The sequence below is a fragment of the Oncorhynchus nerka genome, linkage group LG14 (assembly GCF_034236695.1).
Source record: "Oncorhynchus nerka isolate Pitt River linkage group LG14, Oner_Uvic_2.0, whole genome shotgun sequence".
Lineage (NCBI taxonomy): Eukaryota > Metazoa > Chordata > Actinopteri > Salmoniformes > Salmonidae > Oncorhynchus > Oncorhynchus nerka.
The window spans coordinates 62,225,645-62,252,120 of record NC_088409.1 but is presented as its reverse complement, the minus strand read 5'-3'; the positions used below and the strand labels follow the sequence as shown (position 1 = coordinate 62,252,120).

Sequence of the window (26,476 nt, the reverse complement as noted above, 5' to 3'; positions counted from 1 at the left end):
AATGGAGGAGGGGCAGGCAGGGATGCTGTGGGGCTGCGATTGGAAGATGTGCAAGATAAGTGGATAACAGCTAGTCCCCTGTGTCTTAGTAGTATGACCCCCCTCTCCCCCATGACTCTCCTTCCAGCCATCCCCTAATTTTTCTCTCTCTCACACCTTGTAATACGTGGCTACTGGCTCACTGAATGACGGATGCATTGCGTAGCTTGTCCCGTTTTCCTCTCGCTCCCCCTCTCCTCTTTCCTCTCTCCCCTTCTCGTTGTCTGTGTGGCGACAGCATGACTGCCTGCGTCAGCCACTAAATGCTGCTTGCTGCAGTCAGAGGATCGTGTGTGTGTGTGTGTGTGTGTAGTTGAGTGAGCCAGGGGGTGCTGCCTCTCTTCTCCTCTGCTACCCTACCCAGCATGTATGGAGGACCGACAGGCTGAATCATCTGCAGACTGTGCCAAGGTAACACACTAATATGGATTTGTGTGTGTGAGAGAGAGAAAAATAAAGAATGGGGGAAGAAAGGTTCGGACTGTTATGTGTGTGTGTTGGTTTATCTGAGTTTGAAAGACAGTGCTGTGTGCATTGCTGTGTATATTTGGGTATGTGTGTGTTTTGAGGACACTGCATGCATCCCTGCACAGCAGATTTAGTGTGTTGCGCAGAGTCTAGCCCTCTAGCTCTCACTCCTCTTGTCCATTACTCTCTTCCATCCATCGTGCCTGTGCTTGTTATGATAACAAGCTTCCAGCCCTCTCTTTACTGGACTGATTGCGCCATTGTTTATTTGGGGAATACTATGGAATGCTATTCTCATGCTGTCAGCTTTATGTGTTGATGTCGGGCTTGCATGCCCGCTTTACTGGAAGGCGCTGACACATTGATCATGTGACCATGATAATCCGGGATTGATAGTATCAGGCGTTGGTCATTTCTGGTGCTTTTTCGCACGTATGTCTTGTGAAATCACGGACTTCTCCTTTAAAACAGGCCTGTGTTTTTAAACTACTGGTAGAGATTTACTCAGATGGCGTCTATATCAGCGTATTGCACTGCAGCTCCTTACAAATCAAAGTTAGACAGCCAGCAAATGATTCAATACTCTGTGGAGTCAGGGTCTATTTGTGAAGAGCATAATCAACTCTTATTCTACCTCTCGTCCTCACTGTTCGTTGTGTCTCTATATGCCGTCTCAGTTTGGCTATTTCTTTGTCTTTCGTACTGTTGTATCCTTTCTGATTGGCTATTCCTGTGTCTTTTCATGGATTGTCCAGGAAGCTACTGCTCTTCTGTTGACGTTGTCTGTTCACACTAGTTGTTTATCTGTGTTCACCGCATTCTCTTTGTCTCTCTTAGGGATCTATCCTCTTTATTCCTATTGTGTTTTTACGGTCTTTGTCCCAGTCTCTTTCTTTCTGTCAGTGTTTTCTTGTTTTTTTTTCTAGAGCTAATGCTATTCTTATGTCCATGTTCTCTCTCTCTTTGTCTCCATATCTGACACACTGTCCTATTTCCCTGTCTTGTTTCTGTCTGTTTCGTTGTCCACCTCTGTTTTGCTTTTCATCCTCTTGTCTGTGTAAACCCTCTATTCAGTCACTGGAGAGCAATCATTTACTGCCAGTCTCTCTCTCCCTGTGTGTGTGTGTGCTTGCGAGTGCACATCATGGCAGATAGCAGGTGTGTGTTGGTGGTCCTGTGGATGAGCATGGAGTGTGTGTGTCTGAGGCAGGTGCCGGGCACCACTGTCCTGCTGCTAAACACCTTGGCCTGGGCATGGACAGGTCAGTAACAAGACTGGATCACAAAAACTAAGAGATGGAAAATATACCACCTCACAGAGTACACTACTCGGTTCTTTATGAGTTACAGTATATTGATAAAGATTCTGATGAGATACCAATGAAAAGGACATTGAAATAGACACTGAGTTTCAATCTTTTTTTTTTTTTTTTTTTACATCGACTTCTCTGTCCAGGTGCCATCGAACATGCGCCCAAAATTGATGGACGGCATCGAGCTGCACTAACACTGAAAGAGAATGTCACCCACAAGTTCAACTGCCAATCAGAGGGTTGGAATCCTCATGCCCCGCCCCTGCTGACGTGGTACCTCAACGGGGAGCGACAGAGGCCGCCGTCGGACAAGCGGACACCCGGGCGCCTGGTGGTGACATCACGGGAGGAGTCTGGGCTGCTGACACCGGACTCCAAGCACAACAGCACCTTCTCTCTGAGAGCCAGGAAGTGGGATAGAGAGCTAGTATGTGCCGCCTCCAGCCCTCACAGTGGAGAGAGCTACAACGCCACCGTCACCCTCAATGTGCAGTGTGAGGAGGCTTGTTGAATGATTTGCTGATGTTGTGTGGGGAATGTGTTAATATGATTATCTGTTGTGGCTGTTAAGGTTTCACTTACTTGTTGAATTCAGGTTACATATCCAAAGGCAGTATTAACCCCAGTCCTTCTGCTTACCGTACTCAGATATTATCATTGGCCGCAGTGCTAATATCAATATCTAATATGATCCCACCACTGTAGGTTATTTAAACCCAGTAGTACATTGAACTGATGTTCCCCTTTTCTATCACAGTCCAGCCAGAGATTCTGCGTGTGAACGCTCACTACACTGCAACCTCAGACCCTGGCCTCTCCTTGGTCCTCTTTGCCTTGGTACGGTCCAACCCCCCTGCCCACATCACCTGGGTGGACCAGTCCGGTCAGCGGGTGGCCAACACTTCGGACTTCCTCATCCTGGACTCGCGGAGCTACCCCTGGCTGACCAATCACACGCTGCAGGTCGCCCCGAGCAGCCTATCAGGGAACGTCTCCGTAAACGCCAGCAACAGTGTCGGTGCAGCTCAGAGCAACCTAGCTCTGGCAGGTCTGACAGGTCAATATCACTTTGACCCTTTTCTTACTATCATGCCGCCGACACGAACAAACTGTCTTGCATATTTTCTTTTCGGCGAAGGGTGGATGCGTAACCAAGCCAGCTGAGCATAGCTTGATTTGGCCCAGCTCGGCTCGGTTCAATAGTGTGAATAGCCCTTTTTTCCACTACAGCCCAGATCATAGGCCCCCTGTTTCTGTATTCTCCAGAGTTCCTCCAGTCCAGGGTGGAGGTGCCGGTGCTGGGCATCCTGACAGGGGGCGCTGTGGGCTTCGTTACCTTCCTCATCCTCAGCCTTCTGGTGCTCTGCCTTCTGCACAAGAACAAGGGCAAGGCCATCATCGGTGAGACAGGGGAGCAAGGAGGGTGGGAGGAACTGTTGTATTTTGATGGTACAGTGAATGAAGTGCTTTAAGTCTCTGAAGAATGTCTGTTCTTTTTCAGATGAGCCAGTCGAGATTATAATGGCGAAAAAATGGTAATGTACATTTATTTTGTTAGTCGGTCTGTTTGTGTCAGTTGTCAGCATAGGTATGTGTCTAAATGTGCCTTTCTACGGTAAGTCGCTCGGGAAAAGAGTGTCTGCTAAAGCGTAATACCTATCAGTGGCAATATTAGCATGTACTAGGTCTTGGTGGGGAAAGAAATAAATACAAGTGTGATGCCTGCCAGCAAAGCCACTACACAGCACAACACTAAACAATACATTAATTGCACTGTAATGGTGACATACGGTGCCCACAAACTGTTAGGGCCACATAAAGCTGTCTGAACAGCAGTCCCAACATCTTACCACTGCTACACCTGGCTATCAGCGGAGCCTTGTCTGGCAGCGAAACAGTTCATTCAGCCTCATTTACTACCTTTTAAATAAACATAGCTGATATGGCTGACTTGCTTAAACAAATATGGTTTCTACTAACAATTGAGATGGAGAAACTATGGCATAAGGCGACGAAAAGCGGATGAAAGGAAATCCTTAACTTCGATTAAGACAATGAGCGAGCTAGGACGGACATAACCGTTAGTCAATATAATTATTTGTTTAGCATTTTTGAAATGTACAGCAACAGAATTCAGAATACGGGCCGTTCTTACAGTGTTCTCCCTGTACACCAAGTCAGAACTGTAGGACAAATAAGGGGCATATAAGCAGACAATGAAAGCTTTTACAATATTCAATGATTACATTTCACTTAAACAGGTTATAGGCTACAGTAGAGCAGTCGGAACAGTAGGCAAAATTAAGAAGGGTAAATAGACCAAATGATTAGGGTGAGGCATATGGCCTACTAAAATCTTACTACACAACATACACTTAGTATTACTTTCTTAGGTACAGTATACATACCTCCCTGGCATATTACAGAATTTATGCCGCAGCATACAATACATTTTTGGACTCACCTTGTTGTGCTGTGCTCACTTGAACAGGAAGGTGGAGTGGTGGTCCTTCGTGGGCAAATTTTGTCATCAAATTCTGGCATTCTTTGGATTTATGGTGCTTTCAAAACAAGTTGGATGACCGTTCAAAATGTATTTTCCCAGTCGGAGCTCATTTATTCCCGACTTCCCGGTTGTCTTGAACTCACTAAAGTCAAGTTTTCGCAGTTCCGAGTTGTTGTTTTGAGCATGACCCAAATCATGCTTCATTGACAGCATGGCCAATGTTGAACGTTTATCATTTTAAACTTGGAAAAGAGCCACTTAATGCCATATTTGGGACCACACAGCCACGGTCACTGATTCCTTCCAAACCACTTGTTGAATCTGTGATTTCCAACTTGTTGTTGTGTAATATTTATGTCCAATAGCCGATGAGCACCGATACGTTTTACCCATAATTTCTCTTCATATGGCAAGGATTAAAAGGTTTTGTCAGTAGATTGTCGACTTGATTAATGATCGATGACTGCTAGCTCAGATTGGGAAAGTATGACGTTGACGTGATCAGTCCAGTCAAAGCTACTGTACATTTGACGTCATTTTATCTGTGGCCAATGACCTTGAGCCTTCTTGGATGGACACTTATAATGTGACTATGGCAGCACCCAAAGTGCTAGAATTTTCAAGGTCTCCTCTTACACTTGGCAGTGACGTAGTGTCTCAATGAGTGACAGAACACTGAGCAACGCTCTGTATGTTCCGCTGGCTAGCCCCACCGCCACAGAAAGCACTGAGCTTGGCTGAAACACCTGCATTTTGGAGCTGCCTTACTCAAGAAAGCAAAAAAAGAGACCATGTTTGTATGCAGCTTTATTAACTCAAAGATATGCATCATTTTCTTACATTGTTTGAAAACTGATATCTGACCTGTATTAATGCCAAAATAACATGCAAAACAGGCAAGCCCCTCTGCCCCACCTGCCCAGAATGACGGGTTGCCACTGTTTCCTATGTATTGAATTCATGCTCCTCTTTAAGTACTTACAGTACAGTACACAAGGCAAGTGTCTGTATAATAATATACTTTACATGGGTGTATTCACTAGGAAACAAACAGACGCAAACAGGCCAAAAACGGGGATGGGCATACCTGAACTTATCCAATAAGAAACGTTTTGCTACGGTGTGCACTAATAAATACACGCCATGACTCTTGTTTCAGTATGGAATCATCTAGTGTTAAGGTAGACAAGATATCCCTACCCAGAGAGAACATGTCTCTACCTTCCAACATGCAACTCAACGACCTCAGCACCCTGCGTAAAGGTAAGACACTACTGCTGAGAGACCGATGCCTCATTAGAACCGAGGCAGAAGTCTCATCAATGGTGCAAAGCAATTACAGAACAGGAAATAGAGTGGCCATTTTGGTGCCCTGGGCACTGGCATCTGTCCCTGTGGTCTTCTCTATGACTCTGTCCCATCTGTTACTCTAGTTCCTCATCCCCATGCTGTCTCTCTGTAGCACTCGAGACCGCCAAACACCACCTTGGGGACAAGATGAGAGAGGAGGAGGAGGATCTGTCTGCTGCCTACGCTGCCAGGGGTAAGACAGGGTTCAGATGTTTAAGGTTAGCTTGCCTGTTGAATGGAAATGAGTTGGCCCAGTCTATACTTTCCACACTAATATAATGTGTAACATAGTTTCAGGCGTGTTACGGAGCGTGTGGATGTGTTTATATATACTATTGGATGTGTGTGAGCCTATAATTCTCGTTTGTGTGTGTATATACTGTGCACCACATATGACCGTACATTGTTCTAAAGGTTGTTGTTGACACCCTCCAGGCTTCGCCCTGTACCCCATGGTGGGCTACATCTATAAGGTGAACAGCAAGAGCAGTGATGAGATCTGGCTCTGACTACTATGCCCCAGTTCCACCACTGGGTGGTCAAACCACAGTGCAATGGGGCCAAAAGGAACCTGTGGAACGACTGCCAGTCAACCAATCAGCCGATCCCATCTTCAACAAGGACCAATAGAGATGCTGAGATGATTACAGGCGCAGACCAGCAAGGGGAACCTGTTAGGAAGATACTGTAGTTAGCGAACTCACTCTGGGGTTGTCCAGATGAACCTATTACAGCAGGTAATCACATTCCAACTTGATTCCGTGAAAATCAGAAACTCAGAATATCAGGTCCTATGTTGATTGGTTAGTGTAATTCAAGCTGACAGCTAAGTCTGTAGCCTGGTCCTATATCTGTTTGTGCTGTCTGTCTGTTTGGTGTGACTATATGTCACAAACAGATCTGGGACCAGAAGGGTGCAGTTGTGATATCAAGTGAATACATTTAGATGGCTCTAAACACCTAAACCGATACTCAGTGTGGAAAGTATACTGTACCCGTGTTTTAGATGGTTTACACTGACTGACCCCTACCACTCCTCCATATGCTACAGTCTGTTGATCACATACCATAACCATGAACTCCTGTTGGATTAAGGAATGCTTCATGTTCTTTGTATATCATAATGTCCAAGACAATGTATGTGAACTGACATATTTCTATGGCTATATACATAAACAATAGATATTCATCTACAAGTATAAAATATGTGTATATGTATATTTGTATTCATATGTATATGTGTATAAAATAAATCTAATAAAGATGAATATGACTATGGATTTGATTATGGATGGTAAATTCTGCTTTTTGGCTTTTATTTAGCCAGCAGGGGGCGCTAATCTTTACCGTAGTTAAGATGGAGACTGACTGATCCAACTGTCTTGATTTACATAAGTTGGTCTGTCTGGCTTGTCATATTAATGTTGTCACCAGAGGTCATCGGGGCTTTGCAGGTCGGGGCATCATCGGGGGACAGTGCAGGGCTGGTTCTGCTGTAATGGAGCCCAGAGACTTGTGTTGGCCCATTTCAGTGTGCTTGAGCCAGTGGGAGGAAATGCAGCCTTTACTCTGATGGAAATTGTAATGACATTTACATATGACAATTATATATCCCAGATTGTGTTCATTGATACTGCTGAGAGGGAAGTGATACTGTCCTATATTTTATGGTTCTGACACTGCTGACTGGCTAGATGTGATTGTGTGTAGATTTGAACAGAAAGACGATGTTATGACCCCCAAAATCAACATTTTGTCTACTGCAATTCTTGTGTTTTCTGTTTTACCTTTGGTTGGTGCATTGTTGTTGTTTTTTGATGTAGGGGTGGGTAGTGTTTGAGCCATTGTGTCTTAGTGACTGGGTGAGAGTGTGACTGTGTTCCAGGTGCCAGTTGTAGGTTACAGGGTGTTGTGGTCTACCGTAGCCAAGCAGGAAGCTGCTTTGTGGGATCATCTCTCTGTCTTCTTCACACGGCTCCTTTTGCAGAGCAGTAGGGATTTTAGGTTCTACAGAATCATTGGGACATAACTTTCTTAAAGAAATGTGAGTATGATCATAATCATGTTTTACTACATCGTAAAATCATATTCCATACTAAAAACCATTAGACTCTCAAATGATTTTTTGCAATTTACCGTAGGCCCATATGTAATTCTTCTTACCCTTTTATAATATGTTATTACACATTGGGACATAGTTGTATCAAAAGTGACAATACTTGCTAAAGCAGCATGTTGAAGATATTTTGGGCTGTGGCCTCACTCATAACTCAACCCAGAGAAATGACAGAGGTACCAGATAGAGACAGCCCCCGGTGTAACGGAAGATAAACCAATCATACACACTTCCTCCTCATAGACATAGAGACAGACAGACCTACTGAGAAGGTGACATTTTGGAAACATACAGGGGAAAGGATTCCATATTAAGGTATGTTTTTATTTTTGAACTCCTATTCTGAAGAGTTGATAGAGACGCTTAAAGAGTTGGCATCACTGGCATTAGAAAGGTTTACAATTGAAAAGGTTTGTTGGAGCCTAAGGATGTGTAAAATGACACAAAACAATAATAAACCAATATAATTGTGTAAAGGTGTTTTTTTGTGATTACATCTTTATTTACTGAATTGAGACATATGTGTCTTTCTATTATGATACAAAATAGAAGTTTGAGTAAAATTAAAATGGCTGACTAGGGACAGATGGTGTCTCCTACAATGGCAGTGTATGAAATGATACACCAGTTTAATTTCCCCAGGAGAATCGAGAGAGGAGTAAGTAGAATGAAGTGGACCATACTCTTGGCTCATCTGTTGGTGATTTGGACCATGACTGGTACGTTTTGGGAGAATATCTATGAAAAAAAATAAATACATTGACAGACTGCATTAAAAAAAATGTCAGAAATGATTCAACACACCAGTTTTTTTCTGATCACTTTTTAGTATTATTCCTGACTAGATTAATCAGATGGATGACATTTAAAAAGTACAACATCAATGATGTCAAGGTCACTTTCGGATCTTTTTACTGTGACCCTGACTGATGCTTCCCCCATTCTTTTTACAGTAGCTGAAGATACAGTCCCAAGTAAGTGACCAGATTTAATCCAGGTCCTGTTTCGATCTAACTATGAATCTTAGGGCATTATCTGGGCATAGATCAGGTTTTCTCCTCGTTTAATTTAATATTCAAAACTATCTAACCGAACTGACTAAAACCCACCATAAGTATTGGCATCCTTGATAGAGATGAGCAGAAAATACTGTATAAAAGAAATAATACAAAAACTGAGCTATATTAAATGCAAAGAAAATATGGGCAAGTTATATTAATTTATACTAATGCAATTGCTCAGAAAAAAAATATGATTTTGTCATCTGACCGTAGCACCACCTGGAGTTTGATACATGACGATTGGATTGGAACCGGTGCTATGGTCAGATTGCATGAAAATTGAGCTCTTCGGCCACGGACATCAGTGGTGGGTTTGGTGTTGAAAAACAGAAGCATATGCAGAAAAGTATCTCATACCTACTGTAAAATATGCTGGTGGATTTTTTTGATGTTATGGGGCTATTTTGCTTCTACTGGTCCTGGGGCCCTTGTTAAGGTCAAAAGCATCAAGTAACAGGACATTGTAGACAAAAACCTGGTTGCTTCTGCCAGGATCTTCTAGCAAGACCATAAAAACAAGCACTAATCAAAATCCACAAAGAAATGGTTAATTGACCGCAGAATCAGCATTTTGCAATGGCCCTCTTAGGCTCTGGACTTGAACTCCATTTTAAACCTGTAGTTTGAATTGAAAAGGGCCGTCCATAAGAGCAGACAAAGGATATCAAGGACCTGGAAAGATTCTGTGTGGAGGAATGGTCTAGGATCAAATCAAATGGTATTTGTCTAATGCTTCGTAAACAACAGGTGTAGACTAACAGTGAAATGCTTACTTACGAGCCATTCCCAACAATGCAGAGAGAAAGAAAGAGAAATAATGACACAAGGAATAAATACACCATGAGTAATGATAACTTGGCTATATATACACGGGGTACCAGTACCGAGTCGATGTGCAGGGGTACGAGGTAATTGAAGAAGATAAGTACATATTAGGTAGGGATAAAGTGACTAGGCAACAGGATAGATAACAAACAGTAACAGCAGCGCATGTGTTGAGTCAAAAGTGTGGATCCCAAATTACTTCAATGGGTGACATGTCTGGAATATGCAGGCCATGGAAGAACTGGGACGTTTTCAGCTTCCAGGAATGGTTGAAGATCCTTGCGACATGGGGCCGTGCATTATCATGCTGCAACATGAGGTGATGGCGGCAGATGAATGCCAAGACAATGGGCCTCAGGATCTAGTCATGGAATCTCTGTACATTCAAATTGTCATTGATAAAATGCAAGCTTATTTATCTCAAATGTTGTGCACATCCCTGTTAGTCCGAAGCTTATGTCTGCCCATACCATAACTCCACCGCCACCATGGGGCACTCTGTTCACAATGTTGACATCAGCAAACTGCTCGCCCACACGACACCATAGACGTGGTCTGCGGTTGTGAGGCTGGTTCAACATACTGCCAAATTCTCGAAAACATTGTTGGAGGTGGCTTATGGTAGAGAAATAAACATTAAATTATCTGGCAACAGCTCTGGTGGTCAGCATGCCAATTGCTCGCTCCCTCATAACTTGAGATATCTGTGGCATTGTGTTGTGTGACAAAACTTCACATTTTAGAGTGGCCTTTTACTGCCCCCAACAAAAGGGGCACCTGTGTTATGATCATGCTGTTGAATCGGCTTCTTGATATGCCACACCTGTCAGGTGGATGGATTATCTTGGCAAAGGAGAAATGCTCACTAACAGGGATGTGCACAACATTTGAGATAAATAAGCTTGTGCGTATGGAACATTTCTGGGATCTTTTATTACAGCACATTAAACATGGGACCAACACTTTCAATGTTGCGTTTATATTTTTGTTCAGTGTTTTTAGCTGTTTCATGACTTAGGGGTAAAAGCTGTTCAGGGTCCTGTTGGTTCCAGACTTGGTCCATCGGTACCACTTGCCGTGCGGTGGCAGAGAGAATAGTCTATGACTAGGGTGACTGGAGTCTTTGAGCATTTGTAGGGTCTTTTTCTGACACCGCCTGGTACAGAGGTCCCGGAGGGCAGGGAGCTCGGCCCCAGTGATGTACTGGGCTGTACACACTACCCTCTGTAGCGCTTTGCGGTCAGATGCAAGCAGTTGCCATACCAAGCCGTGATGCAGCCAGTCAAGATGCTCTCAATGATCAAACTTTTTTTAGGATCTGAGGGCCCATGCCAAATCGTTGTCGTGCCCTCTTCACGACTCTTGGTGTGTGTGGACCATGATCATTCCTTAGTGATGTGGACACCAAGGAATTTGAAGCTCTCGACCTGCTCCACTATACCCCCATCTATTTGGATGGGGGCTTGCTTGGCCTTCCGTTTCCTATAGTTCAGAATCAGCTCCTTTTTTCTTGCTGATGTTAAGGGAGATTGTTGTCCTGGCACCACACTGCCAGGTCTCTGATCTGGCAACATGTTTTCTATCTCAGAAAACGTTTTATAAAAAGGCGGTGTAATTATCCTCGCAAGGGGAGGGTGCTAGATGATTGAAAAAGGGAGTGCCAATCATTTTTACCCTTATCTTTTTAACGTTTTTTTGTATTACTTGTTAAAGAAAATCTCTTTCTCTGAGCAATTGTATTAGTTGTATTAATTGTATTAGTATTAAATAATCATAAATATTTGAGCATACAGTATAGCTTATTTATTTCATACAGTCTTTTTTGTTTATCTTTATCAAGGGTGCCAATAATTATAGACCTGACTGTATGTCTACCTAATATGCATTTGCTTAAATAACAGAAACAGAGCATGAGGAAAAAGTAGATGGAGAGAAACACGAATATCCCGAAAGGGCTTATCAATCTATCTTATCTAATGCTGGTGTGTTTATTTCTTTAGAACTTAAAATAAAAGTGGATGAATCCTCCTCGGACAAGATCAAATTATCATGTCCTGGTGGTTTCCATTTTCAAAATACTAATGAGACTGATCGAACACTGGAATACAAGGATGAGAACACAAATGAGTATGTATGCGAGAAAGATCCTGTCTCAGAAGTAGACCAGGTCAAAGACCAGGTCAAAATCTATGTGAAATTTCGAAGTAAGTACAGTACTGCCATTTCCCTCAATGTATAATTATACCTCACAATAATATAAGTCAATGTTTTGTTTTGTGTGTATGCCATGTTAACACACATCATTATAACGTACGTGTATGTGTGGCGTGCTTGTGTGTGTGTGTGTGTGTGTTCCCAGCCTGTGATAACTGCGTCGAGCTGGATACAACTGCGGCAGTAGGGATGGTTGTGGGAGACCTGGTGGCCACTGTCCTGATTGGAGTAGCTGTCTACAGCATCGCCTCACAGCCCAAAGCAACACTGATCACCGGCAAGAAAAGTGAGTGACCACACAAAGGGGAAAAACATAGGATATGTGAACTTGAAATTTGAATGATACCTGACGAGCCCTTACTTTGAACATTAGGCATAGAATGGAGAAAACTCAGAAGTGAACACTTCTGATTGAGATATTCTTAAAAATGAAATGTTTTACAGTAAACATTCAAAATAATACACATGAAGACCATAATCAATAATGTAATGCAATATTTCATTTCTGTCTTTCACCCCTAGCATCTAGCAAAATGGGGCTCATCAACAATGAGGCGAGTGCAAACGAAGACCCCATTGGCAACTATCAGGTAGGTGTTTCCTGGCTTCTTTGAGCCACGATCTTGACATGAACAAAATAACGAGTCAAAGTCATTAAGTTACAGCGATGGGTTGATCCATTTGTGTCTGTCTGATCTTTCTTTCTTTCTTTCTTTCTTTCTTTCTTTCTTTCTTTCTTTCTTTCTTTCTTTCTTTCTTTCTTTCTTTCTTTCTCTCTCTCACAGCCCCTGAATAAAAGGCGCATGGACAGATCTGAGTACAGCACTCTGCCAGAAAGGAGATAAAGAGAAAAATAAAATGTAGAACACAGCTCTGTTCGAAGATCCGTTTCGAATTGAAACATAGTGAATTGGGAGCTTTAATGTTGTGCGGGCCATCTTGTTCTTTACTAGTATTATTTATCAGCCCGGCACCTATGCTTTTTTAAGGTTGTGCGTATGACCACACTTTTGTCTACAAATAAAATGTGCTCAGTGCTACATTACTTTTACAAACCACAAAATAATTGTTGTAATGCATTGAGTGAAGGCAGAAATCCATGACAAGTCCCTCAACTGTCCATTTGATGTACAGAGTCATTGACTGTTTGCTCTGTTGCTTTGTTTACTTTGATCTACTGCTTTGCACGAGCTAAGATTTCCTTTTGGTACCATAAATTGTATTTGTCCAACTTCACACGTTTGTTGATTTCCCCAATTTTTATATTGAGAATTTGTTTGGCATGATGCCTCATAAGGTTAATATTACTGTATATAGACATATATACATTTTCCTTGTATTTATATTTGTTTTCATTTGTCATTCCATGACGTAACATAATTTGTTATTTGCTTTCATAGACCTAGCTGATACCTTTTTTCAACCTGTGTACAGAAAATGTTTGACGAATTCAGGTGTACCATGGGGAGAGGAGGTTTGTTATGAATTCAGGTGTACCTTGGGGAGCGGAGGTTTGTTATGAATTCAGGTGTACCATGGGGAGAGGAGGTTTGTTGTGAATTCAGGTGTACCATGGGGAGAGGAGGTTTGTTATGAATTCAGGTGTACCTTGGGGAGAGGAGGTTTGTTGTGAATTCAGGTGTACCATGGGGAGAGGAGGTTTGTTGTGAATTCAGGTGTACCTTGGGGAGCGGAGGTTTGTTATGAATTCAGGTGTACCATGGGGAGAGGAGGTTTGTTGTGAATTCAGGTGTACCATGGGGAGCGGAGGTTTGTTATGAATTCAGGTGTACCATGGGGAGAGGAGGTTTGTTGTGAATTCAGGTGTACCATGGGGAGAGGAGGTTTGTTGTGAATTCAGGTGTACCTTGGGGAGCGGAGGTTTGTTATGAATTCAGGTGTACCATGGGGAGCGGAGGTTTGTTATGAATTCAGGTGTACCATGGGGAGCGGAGGTTTGTTATGAATTCAGGTGTACCATGGGGAGCGGAGGTTTGTTATGAATTCAGGTGTACCATGGGGAGCTGAGGTTTGTTTTGAATTCAGGTGTACCATGGGGAGTGAAGGTTTGTTTTGAATTCAGGTGTACCATGGGGAGTGAAGGTTTGTTATGAATTCAGGTGTACCATGGGGAGCGGAGGTTTGTTATGAATTCAGGTGTACCATGGGGAGCGGAGGTTTGTTATGAATTCAGGTGTACCATGGGGAGCTGAGGTTTGTTTTGAATTCAGGTGTACCATGGGGAGTGAAGGTTTGTTTTGAATTCAGGTGTACCATGGGGAGTGAAGGTTTGTTATGAACGCAGGTGTACCATGGGGAGCAGAGGTTTGTTATGAATTCAGGTGTACCATGGGGAGCTGAGGTTTGTTTTGAATTCAGGTGTACCATGGGGAGTGAAGGTTTGTTATGAACTCAGGTGTACCATGGGGAGTGAAGGTTTGTTATGAACTCAGGTGTACCATGGGGAGTGAAGGTTTGTTGTGAATTCAGGTGTACCATGGGGAGTGAAGGTTTGTTTTGAATTCAGGTGTACCATGGAGAGTGAAGGTTTGTTATGAACTCAGGTGTACCATGGGGAGTGAAGGTTTGTTATGAACTCAGGTGTACCATGGGGACGGAGGTTTGTTATGAACTCAGGAGTACCATGGGAAAAGGAGGTTTGTTATGAATTCCAAAGCTCTCACTCATCACTGTACCCTCTATATGAGAATGGGCTGGCCTTCCTTAGCTCTTCGGAGACATAGTCATTGGTTACGTCTTCATTGATCAGGCCATACTGAGACAGCTCCCTTTTTACCTGTGTACCTACATTGTCCAGCAGACAAATGACAACAATTGGCTACGCTCACAGGACTGTATCTTGTTGACTGTGCCCGTACAGAGTTTGGTATAAAAAAATTAAAAAGCATTCCAGTTTTCTTGCCCTTCCACTTGGAACAAGATACAAAAGGACATTAAATTGCAGGAGCTCGTGTCCTTGAATTAGTTTAAGGCTAGGGTCAAATCTATGGTGGACAATAAAGTGTGTGTGTGTGTGCTTCTATTTTGGCCAGGTCTCTCTTGGAAAATAGTTTTTTAATCTCAACGAGACCAAGCTGGTGAAAAGAATACAAATAACATAAATAATGAAATGCAAATGAAATGGAAAGTTGGTCACAAAATACATGTTCACTGATTGTGACTTGTTATTTCTGGTTTCATCCTACTTTTTATGAGATCTTTAAGTGAGTCAGTAATTTTTTTCGATCTGACTATTCCACTTATTTTCTACCACACAGAGAGCAGCTTTAGTGGAGGGTTTGCTCTACAGGAAGCCCGAATGTGTTAGATATTCTAATGGAACAGAGCACATGATATATGAGATGCTTTTCGAGTGTGGTTATGGGGGTTTACTTCTGCTAGTCTACAAAGTGCGGTTTCCTAACGGAGCTTAGAGAGGAGATCAAACGGAAAGAGCTCAAACAACACAGAGCTCACAGCGTACACAACCAACACCCACATATCCATGTTCACATCACACACACACACACACACACACACACACACACACACACACACACACACACACACACACACACACACACACACACACACACACACACACACACACACAGAGACCTACACATAGACAGACACACAGATAAACACACAGACCTACACACGCACACAAATCAACCACACTTGCAAACAGACACATTTAACAAAACACTCAAATTCTCCAAATGAACCACTGTTGATCAGATTTAACAGATATCATTCACTCCGGTGTTCCAGGTGTGCACGTTCCATGTTCTTGGTCTTCACTCTGGACCATAATTAGATTCATCAGCTGTGCAAGTGCAGGGCTTGATTGATCTATCCAGGCACTCATTGATACAAAACGGTAGGAAGCAACTATAGACACCTACACTTGAATGTTGTAAGAAGGTCTTTATTCTTGTCAAACGATTTTTAAAAAATACATCCAGTAGACATTATTTTCACTACATTCTTGCAACACAAAGTTAGTGTAAGGGAAAAAAAAAGAAGTTTTCTTTCCACTGATGCGGGTAAGTAAAGTCTGCCTACACTCATATGTGACGTGTTTCCGATGAGATCCTCATGATTAGCAACAGAGAGACCTGGCCAATCATCCACCATCATTTCCAGTAAGCGTAAGGGGTGCAGGCATCTGCGGCTTAAGGCATGACAGCCGACTGAAGATAAAGAACCGCAAACTAGCTAGACTCTTTAATCGCATGACACTACACTTCATAAAACAAACATTTCCTTTGTGTCATAGTGGCTCACAATTAAGTAGTTCTATTTTGGTTTCATCTGACCATATGAAATTATCCCAATCTTCTTCTGGATCATCCAAATGCTCTCTAGCAAACTTCAGACGGGCCTGGACATGTACTGGCTTAAGCAGGGGGACACGTCTGGCACTGCAGGATTTGAGTCCCTGGCGGCGTAGTGTGTTACTGATGGTAGGCATTGTTACTTTGGTCCCAGCTCTCTGCAGGTCATTCACTAGGTCCCCCCGTGTGGTTCTGGGATTTTTGCTCACCGTTCTTGTGATCATTTTGACCCCATGGAGTGAGATCTTGCGTGGAGCCCCAGATCGAGAGAGATTATCAGTGGTCTTGTATGTCTTCCATTTCCTAATAATTTCTCCCACAGTTGATTTCTTCAAACCAAGCTGCTTACCTATTGTAGATTCAGTCTTCCCAGCCTGGTGCAGGTCTACAATTTTGTTTCTGGTGTCCTTTGACAGCTCTTTGGTCTTGGCCATAGTGGAGTTTGGAGTGTGACTGTTTGAGGTTGTGGACAGGTGTCTTTTATACTGATAACAAGTTCAAACAGGTGCCATTAATACAGGTAACGAGTGGAGGAGAGAGGAGCCTCTTAAAGAAGAAGTTACAGGTCTGTGAGAGCCAGAAATCTTGCTTGTTTGTAGGTGACCAAATACTTATTTTCCACCATAATTTGCAAATAAATTCATTAAAAATCCTACAATGTGATTTTCTGTTGTTGTTGAAGTGTACCTATGATGAAAATTACAGGCCTCTCTCATCTTTTTAAGTGGGAGAACTTGCACAATTGGTGGCTGACTAAATACTTTTTTGCCCCACTGTATATGTGCTAATACGCTAGCTGCACGAAACATTAAGAACACCTGCTCTTTCCATGTCATAGACTGACCAGGTGAATCCAGGTGAATGCTGTGATCCCTTATTGACTTCACTTGTTAAATCCTCTTCAATCAGTGCAGTTGAAGGGAGACAGGTTGAAGAAGGATTTTTAAGCTTTAACATGGATTGAGACATGGATTGTGTGTGTGCCATTCAGAGGGTGAATGGGCAAGACAACAGTGTCCTGTGTGTATCAAGAATGGTCCAACACCCACAGAACATCCAGCCAACTTGACACTACTGTGGCAAGCCTTGGAGTCTACATCGGCCAGCATCCCTGTGGAACGCTTTCGACACCTTGTAGTCCATAACCCAATGTATTGAGGCTGTTCTAAGTGCAAAAGGGGGTTCAACTCAATATTAGGATGGTGTTTTGTACACTCAGTGTATATACAGGCAGCATTAACATTGTGAGGAGGAAGAACTTGACATCTGCAATCATTGATACCATTTTACAACAGTTGATCTACACAGATATGTACAAGTTGTTTTTCAGTACAGCAAACATCTAAAAGCCGTTACAAAGATCTTCCTCCCTTTATGTCTCTATTTTCCAGAGCAACACTATGTTGATCACTATTATCGCTAGTTGCAGTAATTCTGAACTATAGTTTGAACTAAATCATGATATCACATTTTTTACACATCAAGCTCAAATAAGAAGCTCTTTAAGTCTCTGCTAAGAACTACAGAGCCTTCTCCCCTCCTCTTTGATGGCAGGGTGAGCTGAGGCCTGCTGGTCCAGGGCATCAGAGGGGTCCTAGAGAACAGGTGTGGTCTGGTGAGAGGATAGTCTACCCAGTCCTGTGGGTAGCGTAGATATCTCTGCTGCAGGTTGCCACGCTAAGGGGGTGTCAGGGGGAAAATAAAGGCTTTAGGTGACTGCTGTAGCTATTTGTTGTTGTTAATTAAGTCAGATTCACAGATCAGTTGAAATCAGATTCACAGGTCAGTTGAAGCCAGTTTGACAGATCAGTTGAAGTCAGATTCACAGGTCAGTTGAAATCAGATTCACAGGTCAGTTGAAGCCAGTTTGACAGATCAGTTGAAGTCAGATTCACAGGTCAGTTGAAGCCAGTTTGACAGATCAGTTGAAGTCAGATTCACAGGTCAGTTGAAGCCAGTTTGACAGATCAGTTGAAGTCAGATTCACAGATCAGTTTCCATTGCAACAACACTCTTTTTTTTTATGCATCTTCACCAGAAGTATTGTGAATAGCTAGCCTAGACCATCTCCCTATAACATGCTGACAGACATTGGCTAACCATGAGATGTGGAATGAAGGATAGGTAGGAGATACGGATGGAATAAAAACACAAAATACAGACGGAGAGATGGACAAGAGGTGGTGGTCGACAGCCTACCTCACAGTCTGGACTTGGCACCACTGGGGGACCACGGCCTGCTGAGCGGTACGTCTCTAAGGTGAAAACCAAATATAAATGATTATAAATAAATAAACTATTCGCTGTACCGATAAGAAATGATCAATACTATGCCACAGAGGAATTGATATTTTTATGATGTGTGAATACTTTGCTGTCGAGTAGTCCTGGGTATGGTCAAATTAAATAGTTGAGAGCGCTCCCTATCACCAAGTGCCACTGTTGGCTGATGGATAATCAGATGGTAACAGCGTTACGTTTTTGGGGTGCAGCAGGTCCAGACTTCTTCTGAGCCCAGCTATACACAATGAAAATGACCCCTCCTGTCACCAGCAGGTCCCCAACAATAGCCCCGGTAACCAGAGTCGCATCCAGCTCAACGCAGTTCTCACACACTGCAACACCAAAAACAATACAGGTAGGGTTAGTAGTCAACTTGTGTTAAAACATGGGTGTATGAAGGGAAGAAGGAAGAAGAAGATGAGTTAATGGGTGTATGGGTGTCAATGGGTGTATATATTTCCTTTGCTTTTATCACTCTTATCTAATGTAAATGAGGAGTCATCTTTTTTCGTTAATTCACCCCCCGGGACATGTCTTAGTAACAATGTTTCTCAAGAAGGATACACACCCTGAAACAAACAACTATTGACATTACCACGTACTCTTTACATTTATTTATTTAATGCATAAGAAAAAGTATTTACTTCACAGCTAACTTTTTTTTTTAAACTAACATTGAATTATTGAATTGACACCAAACAAGACATTCAACACTACAGTTTTTCTCAATCATGTACAAGCAGTTGTTTGTAACAATGTTGTCGATCTTCAAAACAGAGTCCACAAGACACAGAACTCTGTGGCCTGTTGGAAAACAGTCAATGTAGTTGCCTTCTCAAAACATATACAGTACACGTATCAAAACTACATTATACCGTCAAAATTGCAAATACATTTATCCAAAGAACACGACTGCCTGCAAAAAGATAGACACAACTATACATATCTCTTGATTCCAAGCAGACAGAACAGAAAGTTAGTCTGTCTTTAAAAAATCCCAGTAGATCAATACATGTTCTTTGCAGTCACTTAATCATGATGATAAAACATTTGAGTACAACTGTCCAAAAGTGCAGAATTATGGGGAACCATTCTCCTTTGACACATATTTCTCCAAACAATTTCATACACAAAATATTATTCCAGATTTTTTTTTTAAATGCACATTGTGTGCAGGATTCGTTCATGGGCATCATCACAATCCAATTCCATGTATTCAATGCAAAGGTTATACTTTTGTAGACATTTAATTGGTGCACTGAAACACAATCCACAATAGAAATATGGAAGGTTGAGGACAATGGAGGAACACACTTGATATGAATGTATAGGCCTAAATCCACATTAAAGCAAAGCTCTATAATGAAAGGACACAATGTCGGCTATGATGACTTAGGAGTAACCCACGGTTATGTAAAGGTAACCCAACTTCATTGTCTGCAATATTGTGTAAATTCATAACAATTACACAGTTCCCATTGCCTAGATCTTTCCATATATTGTACATGGTATGACTGATTGCAGGAAACATTTATCTTCTGATGAAAACAATGTGTTAATATTCTTGAACTGAACACTAGACAGTGAGTTTTTTATTCACTGATGACATTTGTATTTAACGTTTTGCAAAAGGTGGTGTAAGATATGCAAGTCAGGTACTAAGGCAATAAAACGATCAGAAGTTCTGTACATCTATTTGAGCATTTGATCATTGATGTTCTACTATGGATATGTTTTAACACAGATACCGGAATTGCTTGTACACTATTGAGAAGAACTGTAAATACTTTCAATATATAACTAAACCATATATTTTTTGTTTAATACAATCAATCTCTACATTGTAATAAATGTAAATATAGGACAACTGATTTGAACAAAGAAGCCATAGAAACCATCTCAACCTGATTTTTGTCCCTGCACAGCAGTGATGGCGACCATGAAGAAGATGAGCACACCACTCTGTTCATGTCTTCTCTGTCTCTCAAGGTAAGTCAAGTGTACTTTTGTTATTGTATTCTGTCGGAATTTAAGTGCTGGAAATATTGTGTAAGTCTGAAAATGTTGTGTTTAGAAAAGTCAATAGTTCTCTCAAAGCCCGCTCTCTCTTTGCCTCTCTCTCTCTTTGCCTCTCTCTCTCTCTCTCTCTCTTTGCCCCCTCTCTCTCTCTCTCTCTCTCTCTCTCTCTCTCTCTCTCTCTCTCTCTCTCTCTCTCTCTCAGGAAGAGATTTTTTCAAGATGAGGTTTTGATTGTTCTGCTGTTTACACACCTCTTTCCGTAGGCTTTACACTGAATATAGAAATATAGTAATTTAGTAGTTAACGAAATGATTAAAATAATAATAAAAATTGAACAGCATAATCATTATTTGATCTAACTTCAAATCGCATTTACTGCATTGTGTTTTTGAAGTTTTTTTTTTAATGTTGTGTAGTAATAGCAAACATTTTGACAAAATATATTTATATATGTATACATATATAATGAGAAATACACTATGTACTATAAAGAAGGAACTGGGACCAGGGGTAGGGCAACTTAATATGGAGAAGGCCACAGCATAGGACAGTTGTGCCCTCTGCTGGATTCAGTCAGTGAACTACTGTAATGATGAGTACTCAGTATTGTAAATGAAAAGGTTGACAAATGCCATATACAGTAATAAATGAATACTAATTTTCCTGTGATGTTCATAAATATTGTAGGCTACATTCCTAATTATTTGCTATTCGACAATTCCGTTACTCTAGCTTTAATGTGTGAAATAAATAAATAAATTAAATGCATGACCTATAACCTACACGGAATTGTATTGGCACAAATGTCGGTTACTTGGTTGGTGACTTGTTAATAACAGACTTATTTTAGCTGCATAGCTAGTAACAATGTAAACCGTACCAGGAGGCCATCAAAACATTAAATATAGGGCCTATTCATTACTATTTCAAATGTCAGCATTATATTCCAAACATTTGCAACGAATGGCAGTTAAAGGGATAGGGAGGTATGATGAGGATGTGGAGACTATAGGTAGACATCATAGTGGGTCTACAGTGCATTCGGAAAGTATTTAGACCCCTTGACTTTTTCCACATTTTGTTACGTTTTACAGCCTTATTCTAAATTTTTTTTTTAATAAATATTATCTCATCAATCTACACACAAATCCCCATAATGACAAAGCAAAAACAGGTTTTTAGAAATGTTTGCAAATGTATAAAAAAAAATGTTTAAACTACCTGGTTCCCTTTGCTATGAGACATGAAATTGAGCTCAGGTGCATCCTGTTTCCATTGATCATCTTTGAGATGTTTCTACAAATTGTTTGGAGTCCACCTGTGGTAAATTGACAGTTGACAGTGCATGTCAGAGCAAAAACCAAGCCCGAGGTCAAAGGAATTGTCCATAGAGCTCCGAGACAGGATTGTGTCGAGGCACAGATCTGGGGAAGGGTACCAAAAACATTCTGCAGCATTGAAGGTCCCGAAGAACACAGTGGCCTCCATCATTCTTAAATCGAAGAAGTTTGGAACCACCAAGACTATTCCTAGAGATGGCTGCACAGCCAAACTGAGCAATCATGGGAGAAGGGCCTTGGTCAGGGAGGTGACCAAGAACCTGATGGTCACTCTGACAGAGTTTCTCTGTGGGAGAACCTTTCAGAAGGACAACCATCTCTGCAGCACTCCACCAATCAGGCCTTTATGGTAGAGTGGCCAGACGGAAGCCACTCCACAGTAAAAGGCACATGACAACCCACTTGAAGTTTGCCAAAATGCACCTAAGGACTTTCAGACCATGAGTCTGATGAAACCAAGACTGAACTCTTTGGCCTGAATGCCAAGTGTCACATCTGGAGGAAACCTGGCACCATCCCTACGGTGAAGCATGGTGGTGGCAGCATCATGCTGTGGGGATGTTTTTCAGCGGCAGGGACTGGGAGACTAGTCAGGATCGAGGGAAAGATGAATGGAGAAAAGTACAGAGAGATCCTTGATGAAAACCTGTTCCAGAGCACCCAGGACCTCAGACTGGGGAAAAGGTTCACCTTCCAACAGGACAACAACCCACAGCCAAGACAACGCAGGAGTGGCTTCGGGACAAGTCTTTGTATGTCCTTGAGTGGCCCAGCCAGAGCCAGGACTTGAACCTGATTGAACATCTCTGGAGAGACCTGAAAATACCTGTGCAGCGACGATCCCCAACCAACCTGAAAGAGCTTGAGAGGATCTGCAAAGAAGAATGGGAGAAAATCAGGTGAAACCCAAGAAAACTCAAGGCTGTAATCACTGCCAAAGGTACTTCAACAATGTACGGAGTAAATGGTCTGAATACTTACAGTTGAAATCGGAAGTTTACATACACCTTAGCCAAAGACATTTAAACTCAGTTTTACAATTCCTGAAATGTATCCTAGTAAAAATTCCCTGTCTAAGGTCAGTTAGGATTACCACTTTATTTTGAGAATGTGAAATGTCAGAATAATAGTAGAGAGAATGATTTATTTCAGCTTTTATTTCTTTCATCACATTCCCAGTGGGTCAGAAGATTACATACACTCAATTTGTATTTGGTAGAAGTGCCTTTAAATTGTGTAACTTGAGTCAAATGTTTCGGGTAGCCTTCCACAAGCTTCTCACAACAAGTTGGGTGAATCCTGGCCCATTCCTCCTGACAGAGCTGGTGTAACTGAATCAGGTTTGTAGGCCTCCTTGCTCGCACACGCTTTTTCAGTTCTGCCCACAAATATTCTATAGGATTGAGGTCGGGGCTTTGTGATGGCCACTCCAATACCTTGACTTTGTTGTCCTTAAGCCATTTTGCCACAACTTTGGACGTATGCTTGGGGGTCATTGTCCATTTGGAAGACCCATTTGCGACCAAGCTTTAACTTCCTGACTGATGTCTGAGATGTTGCTTCAATATATCCACATAATTTTCCTACCTCATGATGCTATCTATTTTGTGAAGTTCATCAGTCCCTCCTGCAGCAAAGCACCCCCACAACATGATGCTGCCACCCCCGTGCTTCACGGTTGGGATGGTGTTCTTCGGCTTGCAGGCCTTCCCGTTTTTCCTCGAAACATATCATCCTAACCAACCTGCCCTCCAAATACACCTCTGCTGTCTTCAACCAGGATCTCAATGATCACTGCCTCATTGCCTGCGTCCATAATGGGTCTGCTGTCAAATGACCACCCCTCATCATTGTCAAACTCTCCCTAAAACACTTCAGCGAGCAGGTCTTTCTAATTGACCAGGCCCAGGTATCCTAGAAGGACTAGAGGATGCCTGGTTATCCTTTAAAAGTGCTTTCCTCATCATCTTAAATAAGCATACCCCATTCAAAAAAATTGTAACCAGGATCAGATATAGCCATTGGTTCACTCCAGACCTGACTGCACTTGACTAGCACAAAAACATCCTGTGGTGTACTGCATTAGCATCGAACAGCCCCCGCGATATGCAACTTTTCAGGGAAGTTAGGAACAATTATACACAGGAAGTTAGGAAAGCAAAGGCTAGCTTTTTCAAACAGAAACTCCAAAAAGTTCTGGGACACTATAAAGTCCATGGAGAATAAGAGCACCTACTCCCAGCTGCCCACTGCACTGAGACTAGAAAACACTGTCACCACCGATAAATCTGTGATAATTGAGAATTTCAATAAGCATTTTTCTACGGCTGGACATGCTTTCCACCTGGCTACCCCTACCCCGGCCAACAGCCCTGCACCCCCCACAGCATCTTGCCCAAGCCTCCCCATTTCTCCTTCACCCAAATCCAGATAGCTGATGTTCTGAAAGAGCTGCAAAATCTGGACCCCTACAAATCAGCCAGACAATCTGGACACTCTCTTTCTAAAAGTATCCACTGAAATTGTTGCAACCCCTATTACTAGCCTGTTCAACCTCTCTTTTGTATCATCTCAACAGCCTTGGTTTATCAAATGACTGCCTCGCCTGGTTCACCAACTACTTCTCAGAAAGAGTACAGTGTGTCAAATCGGAGGCCTGTTGTCCGGACCTCTGGCAGTCTCTATGGGGGTACCACAGAGTTCAATCCTCGGGCCAAATCTTTTCTCTGTATACATCAATGATGTCGCTCTTGCTGCTGGTGATTCTCTGATCCACCTCTACGCAGACGACACCATTCTGCATACTTCTGGCCCTTCTTTGGACACTGTGTTAACTAACCTCCAGACGAGCTTCAATGCCATACAACTCTCCTTCCGTGGCCTTCAACTGCTCTTAAATGCAAATCAAACTAAATGCATGCTCTTCAACCGATCGCTGCCCACACCTGCCCGCCCGTCGAGTATCACTACTCTGGACGGTTCTGACTTAGAATATGTGGACAACTACAAATACCTAGGTGTCTGGTTAGACTGTAAACTCTCCTTCCAGACTCACATTAAGCATCTCCAATACAAAATTAAATCTAGAATCAGCTTCCTATTTCGTAACAAAGCCTTCACTCATGCTGTCACGCCCTGACCTGAGATATCTCTGTTTTCTTTATATTTCGGTTAGGTCAGGGTGTGACTAGGGTGGATACGCAAGTTTTTGTTTGTCTAGGGGTTTTGTATTGTCTAGGGTTTTTGTATGTCTAGAGTTTTTGTAGGTCTAGGTATTTGTATGTTTATTGTGGCCTGATATGGTTCCCAATCAGAGGCAGCTGTTTATCGTTGTCTCTGATTGGGGATCATATTTAGGTAGCCATTTCCCTTTGGTGTTTGTGGGATCTTGTTCTATGTTTAGTTGCCTGTCTGCATTATTCATATAGCTTCATGGTTTGTTTTGTTATTTTGTTAGTTTGTTCAGTGTTTCATTCTTTAAATAAAGAAGAATGTACGCATACAACGCTGCACCTTGGTCTCTTTCGTATGATGAATGTGACACATGCTGCCAAACATACCCTCGTAACTATCCTCGTAACTATCCTCCTTGACTTTGGCGATGTCCTCTACAAAATAGCCTCCAACACTCTACTCAGCAAATTGGATGCAGTCTATCACAGTGCCATCCGTTTTGTCATCAAAGCCCCATATATTACCCACCACTGTGACCTGTATGCTCTCGTTGGCTGGGCCTCGCTTCATATTCGTCGCCAAACCCACTGGCTCCAGGTCATTAAGTATTTTCTAGGTAAAGCCCCGCCTTATCTCAGCTCACTGGTCACCATAGCAGCACCCACCCGTAGCACACGCTCCAGCAGGTATATTTCACTGGTTTCACCATCCAACTACCTCATCCCCATACTGTTATTTATTTATTTAGCTCCTTTGCACCCCAGTATCCCTTCTTACACACTCATCTTCTGCACATCTATCACTCCAGTGTTTAATTGCAATATTGTAATTATTTAGCCACTATGGCCTGTTTATTGCCTTACCTCCCTTATCCTACCTCATTTGCACACACTGTATATATACTTTTTCTATTGTATTATTGACTGTATGTTTGTTTATTCCATGTGTAACTCTGTGCTGTTGTTTGTGTCGCACTGCTTTGCTTTATCTTGGCCAGGTTGCAGTTGTAAATAGCCTACCTAGTTGTAAATATCCTAAACTAGCCTACCTGGTTAAATAAAGGTTAAATAAAAAAAATAACAAAAAATTAAAATTAAACATAACAATGGTCATTATGGCCAAACAGTTTTATTTTTGTTTCATCAGACCAGAGGACATTTCCCAAAAAGTATGATCTTTGTCCCCATGTGTTTTTGCTATGTCATTATGGGGTATTGTGTCTAGATTGATGAGGGGGGAAAACTATTCAATACATTTTAGAATTAGGCTGTAATGTAACAAAATGTGGAAATGGTCAAGAGGTCTGAATACTTTCCAAATGCACTGTATGTGGAACAAAAACCTTTTTTTCCCCCTATAGTCTGGTCTCAATACATTAACAAGTAGCCTATCATCGACGAGAGGAGAGATGAGGAGAAGTACTACAGG

General features: G+C 42.1%; 3 protein-coding genes across 6 annotated transcripts; 2 read left to right on the top strand and 1 right to left on the bottom strand.

The window, feature by feature from the left end:
- The first annotated feature begins 10 nt into the window (after positions 1-10).
- On the top strand, positions 11-6,954 carry LOC115141618 (transmembrane protein 25). Of its 3 annotated transcripts, XM_029680654.2 has the most exons (9): positions 13-450; positions 1,659-1,769; positions 1,964-2,314; positions 2,578-2,877; positions 3,087-3,221; positions 3,322-3,355; positions 5,486-5,589; positions 5,789-5,869; positions 6,112-6,954. In XM_029680654.2, exons 2-9 carry the CDS (start codon positions 1,688-1,690, stop codon positions 6,183-6,185), a joined length of 1,161 nt encoding a protein of 386 aa, XP_029536514.1. In that variant the 5' UTR covers positions 13-450; positions 1,659-1,687; the 3' UTR covers positions 6,186-6,954. The 3 variants fall into 3 exon arrangements, with proteins under 3 accessions (XP_029536513.1, XP_029536512.1, XP_029536514.1); XM_029680653.2 differs by having other exon boundaries at positions 11-1,769; positions 2,578-2,868; XM_029680652.2 differs by having other exon boundaries at positions 12-1,769.
- Positions 6,955-7,370: 416 nt separating this feature from the next.
- LOC135559667 (T-cell surface glycoprotein CD3 delta chain-like) lies at positions 7,371-13,128 on the top strand. Its single transcript, XM_065000240.1, has 8 exons — positions 7,371-7,720; positions 8,036-8,107; positions 8,435-8,511; positions 8,746-8,766; positions 11,679-11,882; positions 12,038-12,178; positions 12,415-12,482; positions 12,678-13,128. Exons 3-8 carry the CDS (start codon positions 8,460-8,462, stop codon positions 12,735-12,737), a joined length of 546 nt encoding a protein of 181 aa, XP_064856312.1. The 5' UTR covers positions 7,371-7,720; positions 8,036-8,107; positions 8,435-8,459; the 3' UTR covers positions 12,738-13,128.
- Positions 13,129-15,807: 2,679 nt separating this feature from the next.
- LOC115142145 (T-cell surface glycoprotein CD3 epsilon chain-like) lies at positions 15,808-20,667 on the bottom strand. 2 transcript variants are annotated; one of them, XM_029681613.2, is made up of 4 exons: positions 20,420-20,667; positions 18,710-18,847; positions 18,432-18,487; positions 15,808-17,909 (listed from the first exon to the last, which is right to left on the bottom strand). In XM_029681613.2, the coding sequence occupies exons 1-4, from the start codon at positions 20,454-20,456 to the stop codon at positions 17,706-17,708; spliced, it is 435 nt and encodes a 144-aa protein (XP_029537473.1). In that variant the 5' UTR covers positions 20,457-20,667; the 3' UTR covers positions 15,808-17,705. The 2 variants fall into 2 exon arrangements, 1 of the variants encoding a protein (XP_029537473.1); XR_003865469.2 differs by having other exon boundaries at positions 18,603-20,667.
- Between the last annotated feature and the right edge of the window lie 5,809 nt (positions 20,668-26,476).

Excerpts from the sequence above, each read along its gene's own strand:
- LOC135559667 (XM_065000240.1), top strand. The coding sequence starts at position 8,460 with ATGAAGTGGACCATACTCTTGGCTCATCTGTTGGTGATTTGGACCATG. Across the intron at positions 8,512-8,745 it reads GGTGATTTGGACCATGACTG|TAGCTGAAGATACAGTCCCA; the intron begins GTACGTTTTGGG and ends TTCTTTTTACAG. Across the intron at positions 12,483-12,677 it reads ACCCCATTGGCAACTATCAG|CCCCTGAATAAAAGGCGCAT; the intron begins GTAGGTGTTTCC and ends TCTCTCTCACAG.
- LOC115142145 (XM_029681613.2), bottom strand. The coding sequence starts at position 20,456 with ATGGTCGCCATCACTGCTGTGCAGGGACAAAAATCAG. Across the intron at positions 18,488-18,709 it reads ACCTGCTGCACCCCAAAAAC|AGACGTACCGCTCAGCAGGC; the intron begins GTAACGCTGTTA and ends TTTTCACCTTAG. Across the intron at positions 17,910-18,431 it reads TGCCAAGTCCAGACTGTGAG|CGTGGCAACCTGCAGCAGAG; the intron begins GTAGGCTGTCGA and ends ACACCCCCTTAG.
- LOC115141618 (XM_029680652.2), top strand. The coding sequence starts at position 1,652 with ATGGCAGATAGCAGGTGTGTGTTGGTGGTCCTGTGGATGAGCATGGAG. Across the intron at positions 3,222-3,321 it reads CAAGGGCAAGGCCATCATCG|ATGAGCCAGTCGAGATTATA; the intron begins GTGAGACAGGGG and ends GTTCTTTTTCAG. Across the intron at positions 3,356-5,485 it reads ATTATAATGGCGAAAAAATG|TATGGAATCATCTAGTGTTA; the intron begins GTAATGTACATT and ends CTCTTGTTTCAG.